The sequence below is a fragment of the Sprattus sprattus genome, assembly GCF_963457725.1.
Source record: "Sprattus sprattus genome assembly, chromosome: 19".
Lineage (NCBI taxonomy): Eukaryota > Metazoa > Chordata > Actinopteri > Clupeiformes > Clupeidae > Sprattus > Sprattus sprattus.
Genome location: NC_137917.1, coordinates 5836438 through 5862922, shown reverse-complemented (window position 1 = coordinate 5862922; position 26485 = coordinate 5836438). Strand labels below are relative to the sequence as shown.

Genomic DNA, 26485 nt, shown 5'->3' with positions numbered 1-26485 from the left:
CAGAACTAAAACACTCATTCAGTTTTTCCTGTCGTACGCACTATTTGAAATCTGTGTCGCTCACACACACATTCACATGGGCACTCTGTCTTCCTCTCTCTTTCCCTCTCTGTTGCCACTACGAAGAACAGATGAGGATTGAGAGGGATGAACGGAGATCAGGGATGAGGGGGATAAATCCAGGGATGGACAGAGCAAAAGTGGGAGGGAGGACAGTGTGTGTGTTTGTGTGTGAGTGTGTGTGTGTGTGTGTGTGTGTGTGTGTGTGAGAGAGAGAGAGAGTGTGTGTGTGTGTGTGTGTGTGTTTGTGTGTGTGTGTGTGTGTGTGTGTGTGTGTGTGTGTGTGTGTGTGTGTATGTGTGTGTGTGTGTATGTGTCTATGGAGGGTAGAATGAGAAAGGACAGAGGAGAAAACTCACCAAATGGGATCCAGAATCAGGTCATGGGGTCAAATGACACAAAACAGGTGTAAAACACAAAAGGCTGACAGAAAAGAGGATGAACCAAACAGGAAGATCAACTACACACACACAGTGTTCACAGCAAAGCCTTTCTGAGTGTCCACACTGATATAGGCCCATCATAAGAGCTGATAGCAAAACAGCCATGACTCAAGGCAAGCAACAAGCCCCCCCCCCCCCCACACACACACACACACGCGCGCGCGCGCGCGCACTGACCATCAGGTGCCTAATGCTGAAAGATGATGGAGACACCATTGCCGTCATGGACCAGGAGACCCCATTTCCATAACAGAGTACCCAGAGGTGTACTGAAGCTTTGCTGAGTGGAGTCACAGAGATGAAGAAGTGGAAAATACTACGAGGAGGTGGGGGCAGGGGATCACTGGGGTCAAAAAGCTGAACTTGAGAACATTTCTATGTATGGTGCAGAAAAGCAGGCAATGCTGTCAGAAGGCTCTGTGTTTAGTAAACGCAGGAGTGGTCTAATATTAGCACAGAGAGAGAGAGACTGGGACAGGGACAGTGAGGGGCCCAGACAAGGTGACACAATGCGTGACTTTACCTTAAATACCAAGAGCCCCGGTTGGTAATCCACAAGTGCTCCTTTACTCCCTCTCTCTCCCCAATCTCACTAAGTCACTCACTCACCTGTCAGGTGATGTAGACCAAATCATTTGAAAACATGTCAACAACACGAGTAAAAACCGAGCGAGAAGAGTGGGATAGGAAGAGTGAGACTGCTTTTATTGGAAGGTAGGAGACATGACCAGACTGAACACATAGTCTGAGAAAACACTAACATAGACAAAGCATAGAGGGTATGACATGGCTGTGAATACCTTTGTGTAAATTAGTTCCACAACAGACTCATATGATCATATACTCCCATCTCATATATTTCCATCAACACCGTGGAGAGAGCACAACCAAGGACCCAGCCTTGGCACCATCACCACAGGATTTAGGGAGGGGGGGGAGGGGAGAGGAGAGGGTGGATAAAGCAACACAATGGGCACAGAAAGATGAGGATTATAATCTGTTAGAGAGGCTGCGAATGGGGTTTTGCTTTCACATGACTGCACAATGAGAGAAGTTGCTTAAGGCTGTACTGTTGTTGTTATTGGTGCTGCTGCTTTAGGGTGCAATCCCTCAAGATAAGCTCTTGTAGGCAGCTCAGCCGTTACTGAGTCTATGCTCTATACCATCATTACCAACTGGATAACATGGAGTCTTTTATCGTCACTAAAGAGAGCATTAACCAGATCTTCTGCACCAAGGGGAGGTAGTCAGGCTTCAAGGCAGGCTGACAAATTCCTAACTGACAGCAGCTGAGCATAGGCCCAAACTGCATTATGGAGTATTAGAGCGAAGGGAGAACTAGAGCCAAGTCTAATGTACTCTCGTTACAGCCGCCGCAGTCAACTCTCAGGTCTTCAGAGCATTTTTTCCCCTTGTTGAATGTCATGACACAGTGCCTTATGCTGCAGCTTACATAATGATGTGATGTCACGAGGCCCTGGGCTGGGATGCACAGCAGTGGCACATCTCTCCTGTGCAATAGCAGGTGGGTCTCAGGCCTGTCAATTCCTGAAGAAGCGCATCAGTAGGTCTGAGTCCCTCCATTAATGTGTCCTTTTAATACGGGATTTTAATGCTGGAGTAACAGCAAGAGCTGCGCAAGGGGAGGAAGGGGTAAATACTTTATCTTCCATTAGCATCACTGTGGAGCCATCCGTGTGCTTTGGGCAGATTATAGCACAGAAGCTCTGAGACGCGCAGACAGCGATTGATTTCGTTCTGACACTCGTCATGCCTTTGAGGCACTGGGAGGCCTGGTTCACGTTAATGGGAAGGGCATCGTGTTGAGACGGGGGCTGGTGGCTAGTGGGGGTAGGAGGCAGTGGCAGGCTGCGAATGATTAAATGATTTCTTGTGGATTATTATTCCATATTCTAAATGGAGGAGTTTTTTTAAGCTTGATAAACAAATGCTCTCGTTTATGAGGGATTAGCTGTAATCTCGCTTTCGGTCCCTTTCTCTGCTCACCAACCGGCCGTGGACGGCTCACCCGCCCCCCTCTGCTCCCTCTTGCTTGTTCTGTCTCTCTCGCTGCCTCCATCAGTGTTAATGTACTGAAGAGCTGAGCCTATCAGGCCCCCCCTTCTCACTCTTCCCTCCGTCCCTGTCCCTGTTAATGGGCCAGGCTGTATTAACCCTCTACCTCCTCTTCAACTCTAATCCTGGTAATGTGAAGATGAAAAAGGGCTGCACTTCTAATCGGTTAATGGAGACATCGTCACCCATCACTCCCCTCCTCGTCAACTACCCCTCCACCCCCCACCCCCACCCCCACACCACCTCTGTCTCTCTGCTTAAATATCACTGCTCACGCACCCAAGATCAGAGTTGTACTCTTCCACCACTGTGTTACTTTATTCCAAAAATGAAATATAATCCTGAATAGCTGCTGAGGGACTCACAACAGCACAAGTAAAACGATAAACCTGCCATAAAAGCATGCATGCATGCAGACTCAAATACACACAGGCGCACAGGCGCACACACACACACACACACACACACACACACACATACACACACACACACGCACCAACAACCACCAGGCACAGTTTTGGAGAGAAGGGCCTCATAGGCTGATTGTGTCTGGTGGGACAATAGAGATCACTGAGACACAGGGTCACGCAGGGGGGGTGGGAGGGCAGGGGTCTGAGGCTCAGACAGAGAGGGGGCCAACAGACGGCATCAAAATGGACGGTACTGGCTCTTCCATCTGTCACTCTTACAGTTCATCCCGCCTTATCTCCCTTTTGGCCTCTTTGCTCCTCCCCCGCGACGCTTGGCTTCTCCCTGTTCGGGCTGCAGGCTGGGCACCCTCCCCATCCTTCTTTTCCTCTTTCACGACGCTCTGTCCATCCGCTGTCCACAGGGCCTCTGCTTCGTCCCGCTCCTGACAAACAGGAGAGTCAGGAGTGTTAACACACAGACAAACAAATGTTTGTATTTCCTTTGCCTAAGGTAGTCTAGACTCAATAGTAACACAAGCTGATTGAATGGGCCACATCCCTTTTTCTTTCTACATTCCTCTTTCTTTCTACATCTCCTTCTCCTTTCTAGTTCCCTTCCCTCCAGTCTATTCTTTTTATTTTCAATACTCCATTTCTCTCTCTTCTCTCCAACGAGGAAGAACCTTTGTATATTGTGTCTGTTGTCTTATTTTCATAACCTTACAGTTGTAGACAGATTAACGTAATTTAGGACCAATATCTAGCCCACAGCAATCCGCCTCCCCATACTCACCATGTCTCTGTGGTGGTGCTCTTTGGTGAACCAGACAGGCAATGCACATCGCCGACCAGAGGTCACCGCGGTAACACCATGTGGATTGACAGGTCCGGAGGAGAATCCAACCAATCGGCCACATTTTGGCTGCACTCTAGCCTAGATTGAAAAAAAGTGTGAAGTCCATTACTCCTGTTTTTCCAGCACTGACTGTGGGCATCTTGAGGAAGAGGGCAATGAGTTCTTTTAATGGGCTGTAAATGAACTCAAGTGAACTGTGCCCAATCAACATGACGGCTGTATAGCGTATTGAGGTCTAGAGGGTAAATAGTTCTGGTTCTTGCAGGGACATGATTCACATGAATGGACATGGGGTGAGAAAGTGCATAAGAACAGACAACACAGGCACTTACTGTGACGGTTTTAGCATCCCTTTTCGTGAAGAAGAACTCCCCACCTTCAAAATCTTCATTTAGATACAGTATCCCACTAAATACAAAAGGAAATGTGATTGTAAATCAGTCCATGATGGTTACATTCATTTCATGTATTTTCTGATATTTGTTCCATGAGGAGTCACTGTTTGATATGTGCTTCAACATACTTTTAAGTGTGTTTGTGTGTTTTTGTGTGTGTGTGTGTGTGTGTGTGTGTGTGTGTGTGTGTGTGTGTGTGTGTGTGTGTGTGTGTGTGTGTGTGTGTGTGTGTGTGTGTGTGTGTGTGTGTGTGTGTGTGTGTGTGTGTGTGTGTGTGTGTGTGTGTGTCTGTGTCTGTGTCTGTGTCTGTGAGTATGGGTGTAGTCTGAGCCTACCTCATGTCTCTGTGCGTGAAAGCAGGGGCCTCTCTCCAGCACTGTTTGGTCTCTGGCTCCAGTATGCAGTTGTCCACGTGTACTGGGTGAGAGAGGTCCATCCTACCTTCCTGGTGTCCTATGTGAGAGAGAAGGAGGAACCATTCAAACATTCTTCTATTACACAACAGTAATTCAACAGTGAGTGTAATTTATTTCAACTTATTGGAGAATGTGCTAGCCAATGACGTAGGCTGTAGATAGAGTAATCTTTATTTGCCAGAGCTTCTGTAGAATTACTCGTTTCTGACAGAATAGTCAAGTAAGGCCCAATCCCATTTCTAATCTCCACCCCTACCCTTACCCCTACCCCTTTGCCCTCGCTTTTTCAAACGGAGGGGTAGCCGAAGGGGTTTAAACTCTAGCCTTACGAATTGGGATAGCCCTTCAACACTTACGTACGTCATCAGTACGCTGCGTCAGCTGTTACGTTACCAGAGAGCGACAGCTGTCACTCACCAGACATAAACAAACATGGTGCCTGCAGCTGTTATTTACACAATGCAACATTTCATCAAACAAGTTTTAAAATCATGAATTACAAAGAAAATACTTTCATTTGTGTGATGCTTTCCCTGCTGTTTCCGAAATGTTTAAATGGACTCGCGCAATGTTTCTTCTTTAATGATCACGGGTTCGCAATGCATTGAGGGAAATCAGTCTACCCCTCCGTTTGAAGTGTGCCCTCGGAAAATCTCCGTTTGGAGGGGTAGAAAGCCCTTCCCCTCTCCCCTACCCCTCTGTCTTAACGTGAATTGGGACAGCCCTACCCCTCCACATGAACGCGCAAAACGGAGGGGAAGGGGAAAGACGAAGGGGTAGGTGGAGAAATGGGATTCAGCCTAAGAATATGTAAGTGTGTAGTTCCACCAAATATTCTGGTCTAAGTGCTCTGAAAAAGCCTGTTAAAGCTGCTAGGTTTGGAATCTCTTTCAATTTCAACACCAATTGGGATTCAGAATAATATTTCTGCAAGAGACAGGCATAAAGAAAACACAGAAGACCCTATGAAACCACTGAAGCATCAGCATGGCCCTAAAAACAAGTGTCATAAGTACCGGGGACGGGGCTGCGACAGACTAGATGGCTGAAGGAGAAGAAGAGGCCTGATGGACTCCTGAAGTAGGAGTGCAGGAGCGTTCTCGCCCTCTCTCCGACCTCGTGCAGCAGCTTCACATCGGACTGATTGAGAAACCCATCCTGAGCCAGCTGAGGAGAGAGAGACTTCCATAAATCTAGTTCACACTGAAGACAAACTTCTACCAACAGATTTTTTTAAAAACCTAACCAAACAACAAGCCCTCTAATGTCCTACCTACCTTGAGTGCTCTAAGGATGGTGAGACCCTCAAACTTTTCATGAGGTGTGTAAGGTGAGCGTCTGCCTCGAGAGCTGTCTGTTGCTGATGTAGCAGACTGTCCAATGAGAGAGCAGAAAATGAAATGTCGACCCCCTAAGATAAATTGGCATCCTACTGCCTCCATATATTTTTTTGCTTTGTAGATTGATTGATCCCTTTACACAATAATACAACACTTACAGAGGCAAGCTGTAGTATGGCATCACATTCTTTCTGAGATAAGACACCATCTAGGAGGACTCGATTTGTTCCATTCAAGGCTTGGTCATCCATAGTGATAGTCACACCAACCAGTGGTACTGGGCCCCCTGGGTAAGAAAGCAATGAATGTAGAGCTTAAGGATGTGGAGAACAGACGGTAGCAGAGAGAGGATGACAGCACCCAGGTCTGTCGTACCTGCATAGAAGCCGCTGTCATCCGTCTCCTCCTCCTCCTCAGTCGGCATCCCACTCAGTCTTTCCCTTTCAGCCCTGATGACAGGAAGACAAATGGCTTACTATCCCCAGAGAACACTGAGGTTTCAGTCAAACTTATGCAGTATATAAAGCCTTCACCTTCACACAAACACACACACACACACACACACACACACACACACCTCCATGTTTCTCTCAGTGAATCTGGCACAATATCTTCTGGTGTCCACAGATCCTGAAGTACAAAAAAAGAAAGTGGCTGTAGTTCAGATGGAAAGCAACCGACTAGTTATTTTGAATAATGAAGAAGGGTTTCATCTCACTGGGTCTGTGAAGTTGAAGTTTAAATGTTCCATTCCAAAGTAAAGCAACTTCTTCTCCTGCAGAGACCTCTTCACATACCTGGATATTTCCTTTGGGGAGGAAAAATAGACAAATGGTTCAGCTGACACTATTTAAATGAATAAATATCCAAAACGAATCACACTGTGTGCTCAGCCCCCTCCTGTTCTCCTTGTTCACACATGACTGTGCAGCTACGCACAGTTCCAACCTCATTGTCAAGTTTGCTGACGACACAACCATTGTGGGCCTCATCACTGACAATGACGAGTCAGCCTACAGAGAGGAGGTTGAACCTCAGCGATGACCTCACCTGGTCTACTCATACGGACAAGGTTGCCAAAGCGGCCCGTAAACGCCTCTTCTTCCTGAGGAGACTGAAGAAGTTTGGCATGAACCCAGTCGTCCTCACCAACTTCTACAGATGTACAATACAGAGGATCCTGACTGGCTGCATCAAAGTGTGGTATGGGAGCTGCAAAGCTAAGGACCGCAAGGCCCTTCGTAGTGTGGTCAGGTCTGCGGAGTCCATCATCGGCAGGGAGCTCCCAGCCCTGCATGACACCTACCCCACACGATGCCTCAGGAAAGATGGCAGGATCCTAAAAGACTGCTACCATCCAGCCTTCAGACTTTTTACCCCACTGCCTGCTGGAAGGCGGTACTGTAGCATCCGGTCTCGTACACGTAGACTGGAGAACAGTTTTTACCCGAGGGCCATCAGGCTGCTAAATGGACATTGATACACCTCCGCCACTTTTGCACTCGTTACTTTACATCTCACTCTCCCTTTCATATTACTGTTTGCACCAGCAGTAATACCAAATCAGAAATCTGTAACTCCCTCACTGGAACGTTTGTAGGTTAATAGATTAGCATATTCTATGTGTATTATATGTTATATGTATATAGTATTAAATGTATAGGCTGTTATATGTATATACGTATGTATTATATGTCGGTTGTTATATGTTTAGCAAACTGTATTGTATTTTTATATTGTATATTTAGTAAGGTTATTTAGGTGATTATATGTTTATTACGTGTAAATTATGTTAGGTACTTGTACAAAGTGTACGTCATGTTTTGTTCTGTTATACTATGTTATGGTATGGTATGGTAGGTCTTAAGAATTTCAGTGCCCTGTCTGACTCTCTGTCATTTTGTGCATCTGACAAATAAAAGACTTGTAACTTGTAACTTGTAACACCAAAGCTATATTTTTTTAGCAGTGACACAGATTGTGTCACCTACCTGTGAGGGCTCTGTACCAGCTGCATCAGCGTCACCCCCTAGTGTCTCAGAATAAAGCTGCAGGTTGTTTAGCGAATCTGCGTCAGAGGGGTAGAAGAGCAGCAGAGAGCGCAGAGTCTGTATCGCCCCCTTCAGGTCACCAGCTGGAAAAACATAAACAAGAGACTTAAAAAAGGGGAAACAAAGGAAGATTACAGATTGTGTATATCAACTCGTAATGGCTCTGATTTAACCTACTGACCTTTAAACTGGGCTATGTGTAAATGCTCCAACTGGGTCGGCAGGAGGTCCTCTTGAGCAGAAACCCTTCCAGGTCGCGTTGCCACAAGAGTCACGCAAGATTGCTGACAAGCCAGCAAAGAGAGAGAGAGTGCTAAGAAAGGACAAAGACAAAAGAGTTATTTCACTTAGTTGGATGTTTTTGTCTGCGCCTCCTATCTTCTAGACTCTCCACTCACCAGCTGCCTTTTCATACACCCCGCCGGTCCTCTCTGGCGCGTCCTCCTCGGGGAGAGCCTTGGAGGCCACCACACACTGTGCCCTGCAGTCCTCAGTCTGCTGCAGCGTCACGTTCACACAGTCCTTCCACTGCTCCACCGTCCGCTTCCAGTCTGATGAGCTCTCCGCCAGGACGGCCGAGTCGTACACCTCCTGGGGGAGAAAGGAGCAAGTTAAGACAGTGAGGTGTAATAGAGCGTCAATAAGCATTTTTCTGGTCTGTGCATTCAGACTGCGGTGGATTAAATAATCACACTTCACTAACTCAACTGGGGCTGAATAACTTACTGTGTGCAAAAGATTGTCTGTGAGTGTGTGAGTAGATAGTGTGGAAGAACAGTTTTTGTAATTATTCTGTCTCTTTTCCCTTTATAGCTGCTGTCTTGAAGGGATGTTTATTGCCTATTTGTCATTGGGACCGTTGGCCTTCAGCCATCAAATAGTGGTAAACTCATTTTCTTATGAAATACCTACAGTTTAGGCACCCCTCTGAGGCTGTGTCAAGCTAAAAAGGCACCGGATGCCTAAAAGAGCCCGGGTGATGTAATGTTGACTTTCGAACGACTCTTGAGTGACAGTTGCTATGCCAACGCCAATACGTCACCCTAACGCGATTTACTTCAGAGCATCTTGCATTGTACTTTGCTACCTGAGACCAGCTTGCTTGTATTTGACCTACAATAAACCAACCAAAACAACCATGTGCTTGATGTTTGACTTTGGTAGGAAAGTGGTTGATTCGCTAGTTGGTTATAGTATCAAAGTAAGCACATTTCATTAGCTAGCTCGTGCTAGTGTAACGAGCTATCTTGTTAGCTTGAAGCTATTCATCTGTTGTTGTGCTTAAATTAAGAAAGTCCTTAATGTGTTGTGATTTTAAGACATATCTGACGGCACCCACAATTAAATTGGAACAAAACAGGGCATTGTTTGCACAACATTTTACTAAAGAACAACGGGGGCTTGCTAGCTTTGACATGCTAGCGGACATTGCTAACTTACAGGTTACCAGCAGGCAGGTGTAGCTAAAACTTTTCATTCGCTTAATATTGTGCCTAAACAGATACTATGTACCCCGACACTTTTTGGCTATCAGTCAGAGAGTCTCAAGAGTAGTTCGAAAGCCATCAGCTACGTTTTAGCCGCTTAATATTGTCGCACAAAAGGAGGAATTGCTATTAGCAATATAGATGCTAGCGCGCGAAACCTGTTGATGTGTGCTTACTTACAAAAGACCGGCAGCCAATATTAAGCGTGTAAAAAGTACCTGATGGCTTTCGAACAACTCTTGAGACTCTCTGACTGATAGCTAAAAAGTGTCCGGGTGCGTAGTGTCCGTTAAGGCACAATATTAAGCGACTAAAAAGTAGCTGATGGCTTTCGAACGACTCTGAGACTTAAAGCTATTAAGCGCCCGGCCTACGTGGTGACTGGGTTACGTAATGCTAACGTTGGCATAGAAACTGTCACTCAAGAGGCGTTCGAAAGTCAACATTACGTCACCCGGGCTCTTTTTGGCATCCGGTGCCTTTTTAGCTTGACAGCTGCATGATAATTAACTCTGTCTTCACCAAAAAAAGATCACAGTGGTATATTATGAATATTATGAAAGTTAACCCTGAGTACTTGGGTGTTTTCCAGACAAAGATATTTAGTGTAGCAGTATTAAGTTGTGTGAAATAAAATAGAATGTGAAAAATAGGCTGTGCAAATATTTGGGCACCCTAATCATTTTGTTGATTTGAATACTTATAACTACTCAATACTGATTCATTGCAACACATAATTAGTCTGATTAGCTTATTAAGCATTCAATTGCATTCAAATTGCATTCAAAAGGTGAAAAAGGTGAAAATATCAGAAAGGCAAAGCTGAAGGATGGTCAGAATGGTCAAAGACAACCCTCAGACCACCTCCAAAGACCTGCAAGATAATTTTGCTGCAGATGGTGTCACTGTGCATTGCTCAACAGTTCAGCACACCTTACACAAAGAACAGCTGTATGGGAGAGCAATGCGGAGGAAGCCTTTTCTGCACACACACCACAAACACGCTCGCTTGAGCCAGATTCATTTTGGAACAAAGATTGACCTACTTGGTCACAACAAGAGGAGTTATGCATGGCGGCAAAAGAACACAGCATTTTTTAAGAAAAACACTTGCTGCCAACAGTAACATTTGGTGGGGGGTCCATCATTCTGTGTGGCTAGTGCATGTTCTGGGAATCTTGTTAAACTTAAGGGTTGCATGGATTCAACTCAATATCAGCAAATTCTTGAAAATAATGTTTAAGAATCTGTCACAAAGTTGAAGTTACAGGAGTTGGGTGTTCCAACAAGACAACGACCCAGAGCATTGCTCAAAATCTACCAAGGCATTTATGCAGAGGAACAAGTATAATGTTCTGGAAAGGCCATCCCAGTCCCCAGACTCCCATTGAAAATCTATGGGATGACTTGAAGCGGGCTGTCCACAGCCATCAAACCTTCCCGAACTGGAGATGTTTTGTAAGGAGGAATGGTCCAAAATACCTTTATCTGAAATCCATAGGCTGTTCTTTTTGCAAAAAGGGGGCCGTAGTAAATATTGATGTGATTTGTCTGTTCAGGTGCCCAAATGTATGCACCTGTCTAATTGTGTTATGATGCATATGGCATATTTTCTGTTTATCCAATAAACCTTATTTAACTGTTGAAATATTACTGTATTATAGTATTATATATTTGACAAAGGAGTTGCTGATCCAAACAGCCAACAATTTATAAATGAAAGTAATGGAAATGATCAGGGGTGCCCAAACTTTTTAATACAACTATGCTACAAAAGGCTGATAATAGCCTATACCTTCTACATGCCTCTAAATGTAAGTAGGCCTTCAGGATCCCAATATTTCAGTAATTTACAGTTTTCCATGCTGCCCTTTGTCTCTTCACTTTGTGATAAATCTGAAATTAAAACCCATATTTCCAGATTATTTCTATTTCCCTATGGTGTCTGTCGTTGGGTCTATTCCCCTCCACTCACCCAGTGCCTCTCCAGCTCTTTCTCTCTGTCCATAAATGCATCGTCTGTCACCTCATCCATGCGCCTGTACTTCTCAATGTTGTTTCGCATCTCCAGATGACTGGGGTTGGCCACAAAGAAAGTGTGTGCGGCAGCAGCAGCCTTGTGCATTTTGCCCAGCTGAGGAAAAGGTGATGCGTTAAAAACAAACAAACTACTTTTATTAGTGACCCTCCCATAGTATTTATCGCTTATGTGCTACGTTACTGGTTGCTAGTCTGAAATATTTATACTATTTAATGGAAAGCTTGAGCTTCGTACATACCTTAAAGTAGGTGAGCTGGAGGAAGTTGTATGCATTGCGGGTTCCAAACTCATAGTCGATGTCAGTAGACACAGGGAGCTGTCCGGCAGGAGTGACGGCTCTCCCCAGACAGAATCTGGCACACTCAGCCCGACGCTGAACCCAGTCCAAAGCATAGAGGTCCCATAAGCTACCCGTCTCCGTCTCTGTGTCATATTTTTGTAAGAGGCAGATTGACAAATATGATTACCTCCATGCAATTACTACTCGCCAACTATTTACAAATACTGCTTATAAGAAAGTAGCTTAAGTAAGGCTACACTTACGAAGTCTATCACAAATGTAGAAATGTTTTAAGCCTAAGAGCTATGAAACAGTGGCTGGATGTGTCAATATCTTTAACAAGTTGGTAGAACTTCCAAACAGGCATACAAGCACGCACGTCCAAAGCTACACATACACACACGCACGTATAAAGCTAGACACCGCAATGAAAGCAAAATGTATGTATACCCAAATAGGAAAGTCTGTCATTCCCTGCAAACAAACAATCATCGTGACATTTTCGACGTGTTTGAAGAATAGCCTGACGAATGGATATAGACTTCTCGAAATGTTCTGCAGCTTTTTCCCAGTCTTCAGAGAAATACGCCCGCACTCCCAAATAATAGAGAGGGTCGTAAGCTGGCAATAGGCTGGTGGCAGACCCAGTGGAAATTCCGCTGCCTGCAGCAGATGCAAGAAAAGAAAAGAAAACACCGATGATCTGCGCCACGTACACACAGAGGGGTTTTGAGCGTAGCGCCATGGCACTGAAGAGAAAGCTGGGAGACCGAACCGGAGGGAGGGAGGATAAGTAAGGTACAGAAAAGTGTAGACGTGCCGCAATCGGGCTGTATGCGGGAGGAGGGAGAATGAAGAATGTGAGAAGTTAGTTGGGAGGGGTATCAAAAGAGGAGTGGCGATATGCAGGAGAACTCATCAAATATAGCCTACGGACAAGCAAGGGCCTACTGCAAACCCTAATCAGCCTGCAAGTTAAGATTATTTTAGCCATATGTCTTTCCTTGTGCACAACATAGTAAAAAAAGAAGCTTTGCTTTCAGAAACACTCCTTAAACAAAGTTACCAGTAGCCTCATGACACCTCTAGCCCTACATAGAACAGGAGGGGTTTGTTTATAATGTAGTCATACAGTACACTTTTGTAAGCGTATGGGGGGATGCGAAATCATCTGGCACTTCCTATCCGCCTGGTGGCAGTAGAACATACGTGAAACCAAAATGTAGCCTACGCTTTCTCATGGTCGGAACTCTAGACTGTCGGACAACATCGTAAACTCTAGTTTATAGTGGAATACAAATTATATAAGGCACTGAAAATACAGAAAGAAGAAACTGAAAATCCAGATAAATGAGTGATATTCCGATATAGTTTTATTCATGACCTTATGTCAATAACATACGTTATATAATACGTCCATTACTTTTATAAGCCGTGGCTATTAGATGTACTACGACTATACACCACGACCCTCGAGCGTGTGGTGCGAGGCTGTTGAGCGTCCGGCCTTGCATCGCCTGAAAGAGCTGAACCCATAGGGAGGTATTGATAGCACTTCACAGGGAAGAGACGAGTAGAGAAAGGGGGAGAGGTAGGAACACCGGCTGTTATTCTGACTCGGAGAGGTGAAATCTGGGGCCAAAATAAAGACGATTGAAATTGTGACGGAAAGGCGGATTAGGCTTGCAAGAGATGGCGGAGGTTAGCGAGGTTTTGATGTCGGTTCTGTCCACAATTCGGGTTCCGAGGCCCGGAGACCGTGTCCACAAAGACGAATGCGCCTTGTCATTTGCCTCTCCGGTGAGTCAAGCCAAGTGTTTTCTATTTCCGTTAACTTTAATGTTAGCTATGCACCATCCTGTTTCTCACTGTAACGTACTTTGTTGCTTGTAAGCTTGCCGTATTTTTGTCCCGGTCGATTTTTATTCTTTTCATTCAAATTAGCAGGCTAGTTAGCAAGCAAGCTAACATTAGCTAGATCAGTGTTTGTAGCTAGCCCGCTAGCTTACGTTTGGTTTACATTCTATATTAGAGGGTCTGTCTCTTTTGCTTATTCATCATTAACAATTGAAATCAAACGTATTCTTTTCCTGTAGTGGTATAGTGAACTAGCTACAGTTGCTTAAAGTTTCGTCTGAAGTAACGTTAACATTACCCCAGTGTTTACAAGTTGGTGTATAAATTGCAGTATCATTTTGCTAGCCAATGATAATTAGTTCCGTCCTCTGTCTTGTTGTTATCCATCCTTTCAGGAAAGTGAAGGTGGACTGTACGTCTGTATGAATAGCTTTCTGGGATTCGGCAGCCAATATGTGGACCGACATCACAAAAGGACTGGGCAGAGAGCCTACCTTCAAATTACTCGGACTCGTAAAACGCAGGTAGGACCAGAGGAAGGCTTCCTCTAATGACACTTCTGACAGGCGGCTTGGTAAAAGCCGGTCTTCATATCCATGTAGTGGGACGGCGATTAAATGCTGACTCCCATTCATTCCTATTAATTTACGTAATATGGAACTACTCATCGATACATGATGACATTAGTTCACACCTCTCGTAAAAGTTAATTAGCAAGCATACACCATGTCACTTTGTGTTTTGTTTAATGAGTTCCTGTACCTGTAGTAATATTACCATGCACTTTTTATGTTTCAGAAGGAGGATGACAACAACTCTGGCTCAGGTGACCCCCCTAAGAAGAAGCCCACAAGACTGGCCATAGGTAATTATGCACTACCCGTGACCCATCTTGTGTTAAGATGCCAAAGTAGTGATATACAAATCTTGTTGTTTATGAACGTTGTTAGTTGTTGCAGCATTTCATCACTGCTATTCTCTCCCTCGTCTATTTTATTCCTTCAGGCATAGAGGGGGGCTTTGATGTGGAACAGGAGCAGTATGAGGAGGAAGTGAAGGTGGTCTTGTTCCCGGGCAGACAGGAAGTAGTCTCAGATGATTTGGCATCCATGCCTGATGTTGTGAGAGAGCGGGTAAGGCATCCCATTAGTACACTGATAGGTTATGGTTAATCCATGTGGTTTACTGTACACTACTGTACTATACTATACTGTTAATGGAATGTTCCATTATGGAACATACAAATAGTTGCAGGTGCTGTGTTTATATGGTACATTTCTGGCCCCAGTTTGCCTTAGTTGTGTTCCCTGTGGTGGAGTGTATTTTCTGTTATTTAGTATCTTGTAGTTACAGAATCATAATCATACAGGCAGAAGTCACCTGTTGTGTATCAGATTTTTGTGTTGTACTAATCAGGATGTGTGTGTGTGTGTGTGTGTGTGTGTGTGTGTGTGTGTGTGTGTGTGTGTGTGTGTGTGTGTGTGTGTGTGTGTGTGTGTGTGTGTGTGTGTGTGTGTGTGTGTGTGTGTGTGTTTGTGTGTGTGTGTTTGTGTGTATGCACGCACGCAGGTGTCTCTGTCCATGGCGGGTGTGATGGCGGCGGACTCAGTGTCCCATGCCCTGCAGGTGCAGCAGTGGGATGGTGAGGTGCGGCAGGAGTCCCGGCATGCACCTGAGCTTAAGCAGCTTGACAACGGTCTCAAGATCCCACCAAGGTCTGAAGGGCAGCACTCACTCTTCTCTGCTCATGTAACCATGGTTATGTGTTGAGTAACCTGATGATGAATGATGTCACTTGCTATTGCTTACTCTGTCACTCACCTTATTGTCCTCTGGTCTGTATCCTCTCCCTCTCTCTCTCTCTCTTTGGCTGTCTGTCTCATTCTCTTGCTTTCTCTCTTGCTTTCTCGCTTTCTTAGTGGGTGGAGGTGTGAGATTTGTGACCTGCAGGAGAATCTGTGGATGAATCTGACAGATGGGAAAATCAATTGTGGGAGGAGGTATTTTGATGGCACTGGGGGCAACAACCATGCCCTCCAGCACTTCCAGGAGACAGGCTACCCCCTAGCAGTCAAACTGGGCACAATCACCCCAGATGGGGCAGGTACGTGATTAAGGCATTGTGGGTGGAAAGGCTCGCGCCACAGTAGGGTAGCCTTTTTGTATGGGCTTTTTAGCCTTTATTTGGATAGGACAGTGAAGTATTTGGACAGTAAGTGAGGAGGAATTCTAGAGGTGGGGAGAGGATCGGGAAGCAGGCCGGAATCGAACCTGTGTCCCCTCGAGCATTGTAGCCTGTAAATGGGGGACTTATTGACTCGCGCCACAGTGGGGTAGACTTTTGGCCAAGATTGTCACCTTTCTGTCACCAACCAAAGAAGTTATGTGATCACAGTTGAAGTATAATTGAGTGACCTCTGAGTGATTGCTGCTCAATCTCTGTTGCAGATGTGTACTCATATGATGAGGATGACATGGTCCTGGACTCCAAACTTCCAGAGCACCTGTCTCACTTTGGCATCAACATGATGAACATGGAGAAGGTGGGGTGTACATGACGGTGTTGGGATTGATTATATTACTGCAGATGACCATAGAGACCAGTGATGCTCTTTAGTCTTTCTTTCAGTTCCTCCCCATTCTATAATTGTATCTTTATAATTTGATCTTGTCATCACACCTGTTCTGATCCCTTCTCTCATCTATTCTACCCTTTTTTTCCCTCAGACGGAACGGACCATGACAGAGCTGGAGATAGCGGTGAACCAGCGTGTTGGGGAGTGGGAGGTGATCCAAGAGTCGGGGGCCACTCTGCGGCCCCTCTGGGGCCCTGGCCTCACCGGTATGAAGAACCTGGGTAACAGCTGCTACCTCAACTCTGTCATGCAAGTGCTCTTCACCGTGCCGGACTTCCAGACCAAGTAAGTCTCTTTTGTTTGCTTGTGTGGCTGTGTTGTCTTGTTTGGGGTTTTTGCTTGAGGCTACACTGTGGCAACATCCCGCGCTGTTACTGGAGATTCCAGAACATGTTTGCAAAGAGCCCTTCTAAAAATAGGAGACCAGTCTTCATTCAAAAAGTATTAACTTTGCTGGCATTTGCACTGTGAGGTGATCTTTATGTAAAAGGAACATTTATTCACATATTTACCTTGGCTCAGAATACTGACATGCTAATGCGCCGTTCTGTTGTTTCCACCATGTTGTCACAGTCAAACTTGAACCTGTTCTTGTCTGGCCTTTCTCTGCTGCTCAGGTACGTCTCCAACATCGACAAGATTCTTGATGAGGCGCCAAGTGACCCCACCCAGGACTTCAAAACCCAAGTGTGAGTAACTCTCTTCCTGACTGTAACTGAATATTGCTACAGTTAATATGAAAAGGGTCTGGTTGTGGTCATCTCTATGTTGGCAACAATGAAGGGAAAAAGATAATGTTGCAAAACACAGAAAGGGGGAGCAACCCATAGTTGTGCATAAAAGTCCATTCATTTGTATGCCAATGCTAATAGTGGTAGGTGCAGTAGTTACATATAGGCGTTGCACACATGAGGACTCTCATGTTCTGGCACAGAAGAAGCTCCAACCCATCAGGACTTGCGCCCACAGTAAATACTTACGTTTTTTTCTATTCCCACTTTGTGTTAAAAGGCAGCTGTGTATATAGACTGCAGTGAGTGGCTTGAGGCTGCACTGTCATCTCTCCCCAGTAGATGTCATCAGTGCTTTGTTGTCGCTATCACCCGCTGATCTCACTTGAGAGCCACGGATGTGGCTTATTGGAATGTATCGAGGATAGCAGGCCGTGTGCGGCTGCCGTCTTGTCTCATTTAAAGTGCTGCCTGAGAACATGCTGTCTGCTCTCTTGGTCACGTACTTCATTACTCAGGCAGACGCCCTGTGATTGTAGACAACTGAGACACACACACACATGCAGGGTTGACCGTGACAGCAGGTGATAGTTGCTACTAGCAGCATAACTGTGTGCCTGGGTTTTAAGATGAATAGATGAGGATTGTTGTGATTTGGCAGTGTGCTTTTCAAATTGGTTTTCATAGTCAAATGTGCCAAACACACCAGTCTTAAAATTTGAGAAGGGAGTCTGAGGACCTGAAAATCCCAATTTTTTTCTAAATGTGTTGTCATTATGAATGGTTATAAATGTGTTCTCATTATGAATGGTTATAAATGTGTTCTCATTATGAATGGTTATAAATGTGTTCTCATTATGAATGGTTATAAATGTGTTCTCATTATGAATGGTTATAAATGTGTTCTCATTATGAATGGTTATAAATGTGTTCTCATTATGAATGGTTATAAATGGTGGTTATATGGAAAGGACCTCACATTACAATTGAGTTACAAGTAAATGTGGACAACGGATTTAAATGTAACTTTATCCTGCCCCCACAGAGCAAAACTGGGCTATGGTCTACTGTCTGGAGAATACTCTAAACCAGCTCCTGACCCCAGCGATGAGTCCAGCTCTTCCTCAGAGCCCCGGGTAAGAGTGGTCCCATCGCCATGGAGATGCCATGGAGATGCTGTGTAGAGGATGTGACTTAATATGTTCCTGCCTCTAACTTAACCATTTGCCAATTCTCTGGTGTCCAGGGGGACCAGGTTGGTATAGCAGCACGGATGTTCAAAGCACTTGTTGGCCGGGGCCACCCAGAGTTCTCCACCAACAGGCAACAGGATGCCCAGGAGTTTCTTCTGTACTTCATAAACATGGTTGAGGTAAGGAGAACCACCTCGGCCACTTCATATGAAAAGCATTACTGACATTGGTGGACGCTGTTTGTATAGCATTATCTGCCATGAAGCATTTTCTTGAATACTTGTAAAAAGAGTTATACAGTTACAATCACTGCTATTGAAATGGCTAGGTTGAGTGAAAAACATTAGACAACAAAACGTAGTAGTACTTGTACTAGAAATTAGAGTATTCCTTGCGGTTTAATTTAAATTATGTTTATGTTTGAAAAGTTTATAAATGTATTTCCAGATTTCTATCTGTTGCCACATAGTGTAGGCTTTTTTTTTTTTGGTTATGAAATTTGTATTTTTCACCTTCCAATGGTGGGCTCCAAATTTCTAGAGGAAGCAGAATGTGCTGTTTTGATTCTCAAAATGCACCTTCCAATTCGCACTGTAGTTTGCGTTCACTGCAAACAGCTTATTTCAGCATGCTCACATTTTCATTCCAAAACCAAATGGCTGTATTCTCCCATGTGCATAAGCTACGCTCTTTCCAGCCTACACGTATTCTGCCCTTGACTTAAGTCTGTGATTTGCACACCATGAAGGCAAGAGCTTGGGGCAAAGCAACCCCAGTGCATTTTCTGCCCTTCACTCGCACGTTGTGTACGCTTGGGAGTTGTAGGAAGTCCAGCTTCACGATGATGCCAAGCACCATATTGCATTTGAAGTTGGCTGCAGGCCTATTTTCCCATTATTATACATGTACAAAAATGTTAAAATTAACATTTGAGAGCCAAATGTTGGTTTTAAGCTACTGAAAGAACTTTTCCTGTCAATGTGATATAATGTTACATATTACGTTACATTATAGTTGGCTACATTGTTAAATTATCACATGATCCCGCAAACAAGCCTGGTAAATAATTTTTTCAATTACATTAAACACAACAATATCAACTTAAGATGGATAAGAGCTTGCCAAGTGCCAAAAAAGGCGGTGAGGTGCTTAATTACTTTTGAGTGTTTAATTATAGGGATGTAACAGAAATAATGTATAGTAGAAACACGTATTAGGTAATGTTCATAAAGTCAGTGGGTTTCATGAGAACATGTTTTGCTCTCCAGAGGAATTGTCGTTCAGGCATGAATCCCTCCGAGGCCTTCCGCTTCCTTGTGGAGGAGAGGATTGTGTGTCAGCAGTCTCAGAAAGCCAAATACACGCAGAGGGTGGATTACATGGTTCAGTTGCCCGTGCCCATGGACCAGGCCACCAACACAGGTGAGAGCTCATGGGATTTGTAGTCGATCAGATGTTTAGTTAAACTTGTATATAATAAAATATCAGTGTTACTCTTCAGGTTTTAGGTTGTCTTCAGCCTCTCTCCACAGAATTGGTCCTTTTTTTCCCCTTGCTCTGCGATTAGTTCCTCTTTCCGCTTTTCTATGACTGTCGAATTGTCTTTTACTTGTTTTCCTGTTTGTCATGTCTTACTCCGTACTACTCTCCATCCTTCAGAGGAGCTGCAGGAGGCAGAGCGTCTTCGTGAGGAGGCGGAGTCATCAGGAGCCCCTCCTCCTCCGGTGCCTCGGGCATGCATCCCCTTCTCCGCCTGCCTGGCAGCCTGGAGCGAACCCGAGACCCTCACAGACTTCTGGAGCTCCGCTGTGCAGGCCAAGACCACAGCCACAAAGTGAGCACACTGGCCACCCCTCCACATCACACATCCAAAACATGCTCCTGGGTCTGTCCTATTTACCACACTTGACCCACACTTGAACACTCTTCCTAAGCACTCGTGCACCAGGCTACCAGAACTGGTCATTAACAGAAGGTGTGAATGGGGTGTAAGGCCACTAGGGAGTCATTTGGATATGTAAACAACTCCTAGTGCTCCATGCAAAAATATGAGCCTGATGGTGTGTGCAGAGTTGCTTTGACGAGTATGTGGGACTCTGATAGACATTTTAGGTGTTTTAAATTGCTGTAAGCATTGTTTAGCATTTTTAGCCCCCACAGGGACACAGCTCCCTTCGATGTAAGTAAATTGGCAAGCAGAGATGGCTGACAAATTGGTTAATGGAGCTGGACAGTGCTGAAATTCCAGTTGCTCATTACAGAGTGTTCACACGTACGACCAGCTTTCATGGCGGCCATTAGTATTAAAAACTAGCTACCGTTAGCATCCCAGAAATGGTTGTTACAGTTTTTTCCTATCGTTTTTGGTCATGTACCCATACCATGGTCACTTTTCCCTATCACTTAACACAGTGGCCTTTAGAGACACACACCTCTGCATATCTGTTAACCTTTGGTGCAAAATGCACTACAACAACCACACCACAACCAATGCTGCCATAACTTAACACATGTTTCCTCTCAGAACAAAATGACCTAAAAAACACTAACATCTTGAAGCATTGCCAATTGCATATATAAAATGTTGCTGTTTCCTCCAGTTTGGCACAGATTTCCTGTAGTGTTGCATTGAAAAAAGAGAAAAAACACAGACAAACACTTCTTTGGACTACAGTAATAAAGTTTGCAATATGACAGTAAACAAATAATTCTATAATGCTGAAATACGTCAATCCAAGCCAACAATCTGCTGACAGTGTTCATATGTTGGTTTCCCTCACAATAGATGTCACAATTGACAAGTGCTGTAAATGTACTTTACTGTAATTGCAAATACTGTAAATGAGTGTTTTATCAGAAACCTAAAATAAGATTTTTTTGGGGGGGAAATTACGTAATATTTGATCATTTCGTCAACATCGTAACATATGGTTTCTCTTGCCATTCATTGTGGATAAAATCTTTGTGCATGCATTATCCAGGCCTGGATGTTTTCGGGGGCTATGTCCATACACCCAGCAGCAATTGCCTCTAAAAGTGACATCTGGTCCTGTGGGCGTTGGTCATAGACCTTCCATCTCCATGCAGAGAAAAAATCTCAATGGGGTTGAGGAAAGGAGAGTACGGCGGCAGGAATAGGGACACCATCCTAGGATGCGCTGCAAACCACCCTGTGACTTGGCGGGAGTTGTGAAAGGCCACAATATCCCATACAATCACTAAAGTTGCTAAATTCTGCCTGTCTGTATTTCAAAAAAGGAATTCCATGCCAATTCACCAAGAAATATGGTGCACAGGAAAACAAAAATAATAATACTAAAAATAAAATAAATAAACTATCTGCTAAAATAAGAATAATCTTTCTTACAAACATATATCTTCATTTGTCAGTCCAAATGCAGCATCTTTCCATCTACAGTGATCTTACGTAATATCTGATAAGTTAGGTTTTGAACTGAAAGTTAACTGTTTTGAACAGAGTATCTAAACATTGGTAAAATATGCTGTAGTTGCACAGCGTTTTGCCGGGAGTGAACATTGACTGGGACAGGTATCCATGAATTTTGGAAGAAGGTGTCATTGCCAGCATTTGTATCTAAGCATATGGGCAAGTATCCACAGTTTGGTTCACATGGTCTACTGGTATGCTCAATGTGTTAAGTGTTTTGGGAATGTGAACATGGTTTAGGTAAGTTGACTAAAACGATAGGAAAAAACTGTAAGAGCAGCTTTAATATAGAAGTACCCATTCTATTTCTGAGGACCTTCCTGGTCAGGAGTGAAAAAATTATTGAAATGCAGAGGAATAATTGAGATGAGGAATATCCTCTGCACATTAAAGCCGTATGTGTTGGAGTGGAATTATAACTCATACTGTATGCAGGAGGGTATATCTCTCAGTGTTGAACTCTGCACATTAACATTTGGCAGAGTGGGCTTTGCTGTGAATTCTAGATTGGTGAAGAGGCAGGCTGATTGGGTTAAAGCGACACAGGAACACTGTAAAACATCAAGTTGTTTGTTTGAAAATGACCATGGCAGTGCTGCTGGGTTGTAATCTTCTCTCTCTACTCCTCAGGACCACTCGATTTGCCTCTTTCCCAGACCACCTTGTCATTCAGGTCAAGAAATTCACTTTTGGTCTTGACTGGGTCCCCAAGAAACTGGGTAAGTAGCTGTCCCTCATGGTGTATGTCAAATGTGTCAGTCCCTCCATGACTTTGCGCTTTGTTTTGTGAAAGACGTTTTGTGGTGGTGATTTTGTTTCTCTTTAAACTTCACACAAACACATATAAAACAAATTAATGAGTGATAAAAATCTGTCATCAGATAGATTATCTTTTTGCATGCAACACTCATTTTAGTTGACATCTGCTTTCACTCATTTCTGAGAATTTCATATTCAAACTTAGCCTGACGATGTCATACTCATAATTCTAGTCAGAATATGAGTCTGATACTGACCCATTGGGCTGTGATTATGGGGCGTGTTTCAATGAACCAGGAAAAAAAATGCCTCTTCGCTCAATTGGATACCTACAACCAATCAGAGCAACATAGTATGACCATCTGATACATTAAAACTTTTACCGGATCCCGTAGGCAAAAACATATTATTGATCGACAAATGCCTTAAGGCATTTGTTCCTCTTTCAAAATGAATGCGCTGTCAATATCTGTGAGATATGCCTGCTCACGTACTTATTAGCAGCAAGGCTAGCTAGCTACTATGGGTTTCAATGGATTTTTTGTCTAAGCGTTAGCAATAATGGTCAATAATGGTCTAGACTAGAGCGCTTCAGTTAAGACCTACAATCCTCGGCAACATTCGTGTTGCACATACACAACTAACCGAGTCAATGTAGACATAAAGAAGTCGTGTAGCTTAAATCACATAAAATATGTCCCACTAAGCTCCCAGGACGCCGCCATCTTGGTATGATTTCTAATCTATCTATCTATCTAATCAACTCAAGCGTTGGTTGGTCATCTGTCCATCATCGTATAATGCCCGCCCTGACAATTTGATTGGTACGACAGAATCCTGACCTCTGATACTCTCTCCCCAACTGCACAGAGCCAGACCGAACTTCCCAGACCAAAAATGTTGTGGGCGGGGTTCGGGCTGGTATCCAGGCTAATTCAGACTATATATTATGCATTTATTTAAGATCCACTCTAGTTAATTATGGGTCATTGTTGGTCACAGAGGCTGCCTGAATTTATGCCTCACTGATTTGAACTGAAGCTGAGGTTTTGGCCTTATAGTTAACAGTGCACTTATGTGAAAAGTATGTTTCTTGTCTAATGCCTCTTCTTCTGTGGGGCCTCTTCCCTGGCAGACGTGAGCATTGATGTTCCCGACACGCTTGATCTGGGCGCACTCCGTGGGACCGGCCAGCAGCCAGGGGAGGAGCTTCTGCCAGAGGTGGCCCCACCCCCTCTCATGACCCCAGATGTGGAGGTCAAAGGTATCCTGGGTTTCCACGGCAACGAGGAGGACGACTCTCTCTACTCCCCACTGCTGTGTCAGTCTGTCTGTCTTTTTCTCCACTTTCATCACGCTCCAGCCATCTCTGGTTTTTGTCCTCCATCTGCCTACTTTCCCCACTTTCTTTCTTTGTGTCCTTATCCATGTTTTCTTTATTTGTGTTTTATGTTTAAAAAAATTGTCCTTAATTTTGAGAATTAGTTTTTTTCTGAGTTTTATATTTAAGTTAAAATTGTCCTAACTTAGTAAGCATCCATTTCACAAGGCTTTCTGTATACATTAAATATAGAGCACAGCCTCTGCTCTGTCTTTAATCCTCTCTTTCTCTCTGTCCATGTGTGTGTCGGTCCGGTCCGGACTCAGCCCCTGTGTTGGATGACTCCACCGTGTCCCAGCTGTGTGAGATGGGCTTCCCGCTGGAGGCCTGCAGGAAGGCGGTCTACTACACCGGCAACATTGGCATCGACGCTGCCATGAACTGGGTCATGGGCCACATGGAAGACCCAGGTGTGCCACAGGGTTTTGCGTGTTTTTTGTTCTGAGATGAATTTAGTGGTCACCAGTTCCTTTGCTGGATCCTTCCATGGTCCTCTATAAGCAGATGTTTCAAGCATTATGTAGAAGCTTGCTGGTTACCACAAATGTAACCGGCAAAACTATTTTTATAGTTTATGAGAATCTATTTACCTTTGTTCATGTATTCTCGTTTGTTTTGTGATTGGCTACAGACTTCTCCGCCCCCCTGGTGTTACCAGGATGCAGCTCGGCCCCAGGCACCACACCCACAGAAAGCGTGTCCGAGGAGCACCTGGCAACCATCGTCTCAATGGGATTTAGTCGCGAGCAGGCAACAAAAGCACTTAGGGCCACGGTATGTAAGCACATCATCAGCGCACATCATCCAAAGCACTGCTCAGTGAACATCTTGCCGGTTTCATTGAAGTAATTCTAGAGTCTAGTTCGAGGGTCTAGTTTCATACCTGTCTCAATTTTTGTCTTCATGTCTCTCTGTCTATCCATCTGTAGAGTAATGTTTTGGAGAGAGCCGTGGACTGGATCTTCTCCCACCTGGATGACCTGGAGTCCATGGAGGTGTCCGAGGGAGGACGCTCCGCAGGGGACAGTGAGGGGACCAGGGAGCCTCCCCCAGGGCCTCGTGTCCGTGACGGACAAGGAAGTGAGTGAGAAAGGAAGACTGCCTGGAAATCTCCTGCATGATTCTTTATGGATTTCCCTCTAACCTCCCTCTAACCGCCCCTCTCACCATCCATATTTGTCCCCCTCTCTGCTTCCTTTTCCCCAGAGTACGAGCTGTTTGCCCTCATCAGTCACATGGGCACAAGCACAATGTGTGGCCATTACGTCTGCCACATCAAGAAGGACCAACAGTGAGTCGCCCTGTCTGTTCCTCATGAGTTTGATGGCTGGATATCCACTGTGGTTTTTGGTCTTGTAAACTCCATCATAATTCTCTCTCATTCGCTCTGTTTGTTTTTCTCCCAGATGGGTTATTTTCAACGATCAGAAAGTGTGTGCCTCTGAGAAGCCACCCAAGGATCTGGGCTACCTGTACTTCTACCGGAGAGTGGCCGAGTAGAAGTGGCAGGGCAGAGGGTGGGCACACACACACACACACACACACACACACACACACACACACTTTACACATACGTACTCCACACACACATACTCCTGCGTTACTGAGAGGGAATCCAAACTCAGTCCAAACCCAGACCAGCTTCTTAAACTGCAACACTGATTTCATGAAGATTTGATAAACTGTTCTCTCTCACGTGCATCCTCTGTGGGGTGGGTGAGCAGAATGGGTGGAGTCCCAAAGAGGTGGGTGGGTTGTCGCATGGACACACAGGAAGAATGTTGAGGGGGACAAGGGGGTAATCGCATTAATTCTCTCAAAGTTTACATTCACCCAACTTCCCCTGTTTCTCCCCCACGCAGCACTCTCTCTCCTCCTTCTCCCCTGATTGGATAGTGGCTAATGTGATGTCATCGCTTCTGTAGCCAAGCACCTCCTGTTTTGCTCTTCCGTACCTGTTCTGAAACCAATTTCCAACTGTTTGACGAGAGAAAACATCAAATCAATAAAAAGGCAAAAAAGTGAAATGTTACATATGAAAAAAAAAGTATAATAAAAAATAAAAAAATAAAAATGAAAACCAAACAAAACCAATCTAGTTGTCCTTTCAGTTGCGGTGAGGGGTGTTTTTTTTTATTTTATTTTTATTATTTGCAATCAAATACCTTGTGTTCTTTATGCTCTGAAAAATAAAAATGTCTTTTTGTCTCTTCTGATCCTCTGTGGTGTCATTGCCTTTGGAGTAGCATAGTCTGTGTTGGGCTCATGGTCGTACACAGCATTGATGTCTCAGAGGGCTGGTGAACCATTTTTCTCCTGAGCAGAATATCTAGCAGGTATTTGTCTGACCCAAGTGCTCGGTTTAGCTGGTTGGGTGATTAGACTGGGTTAGCCTTTGATGTCATCCATTGGTCATGAGCGTTCTAAGTTGACCAGTTGTAACCAGTTGTAATGGTAGTCACATGATTTTTGTTGAGAGAGAGAGAGAGAGAAAGGAAGGAAGGAAATAGATAGATAAAGGAGTCCGGAAAACTACCACCCTTCATTTAATGCTCTGTTAACTTATCGGCATTATATAATTATAGCCTGCACTGCGTTTCTGCTATATCCCATATGCAGCTGTGA

The 26485-nt window shown here is 44.4% G+C and overlaps 2 protein-coding genes across 3 annotated transcripts; one reads left to right on the top strand and one right to left on the bottom strand.

Moving 5' to 3' along the window:
* Positions 1-2831: 2831 nt before the first annotated feature.
* On the bottom strand, positions 2832-12614 carry p3h3 (prolyl 3-hydroxylase 3). The gene is made up of 16 exons (XM_080857475.1): positions 12306-12614; positions 11814-11998; positions 11510-11668; positions 8446-8638; positions 8229-8360; positions 7988-8130; positions 6715-6804; positions 6574-6626; positions 6372-6445; positions 6155-6282; positions 5934-6029; positions 5673-5823; positions 4576-4693; positions 4178-4253; positions 3783-3923; positions 2832-3432 (listed from the first exon to the last, which is right to left on the bottom strand). Exons 1-16 carry the CDS (start codon positions 12598-12600, stop codon positions 3265-3267), a joined length of 2202 nt encoding a protein of 733 aa, XP_080713601.1. The 5' UTR covers positions 12601-12614; the 3' UTR covers positions 2832-3264.
* A 476-nt stretch (positions 12615-13090) lies between these two features.
* Positions 13091-26073, top strand: usp5 (ubiquitin specific peptidase 5 (isopeptidase T)). 2 transcript variants are annotated; one of them, XM_080858561.1, is made up of 21 exons: positions 13091-13655; positions 14108-14236; positions 14511-14577; positions 14718-14845; positions 15282-15427; positions 15632-15816; positions 16161-16255; positions 16440-16633; positions 16966-17037; positions 18125-18215; positions 18326-18451; positions 19541-19694; positions 19932-20106; positions 22351-22439; positions 23615-23743; positions 24127-24270; positions 24492-24634; positions 24790-24940; positions 25067-25151; positions 25267-25377; positions 25723-26073. In XM_080858561.1, exons 1-20 carry the CDS (start codon positions 13548-13550, stop codon positions 25358-25360), a joined length of 2505 nt encoding a protein of 834 aa, XP_080714687.1. In that variant the 5' UTR covers positions 13091-13547; the 3' UTR covers positions 25361-25377; positions 25723-26073. The 2 variants fall into 2 exon arrangements, with proteins under 2 accessions (XP_080714687.1, XP_080714686.1); XM_080858560.1 differs by having other exon boundaries at positions 23615-23800.
* Positions 26074-26485: the final 412 nt, after the last annotated feature.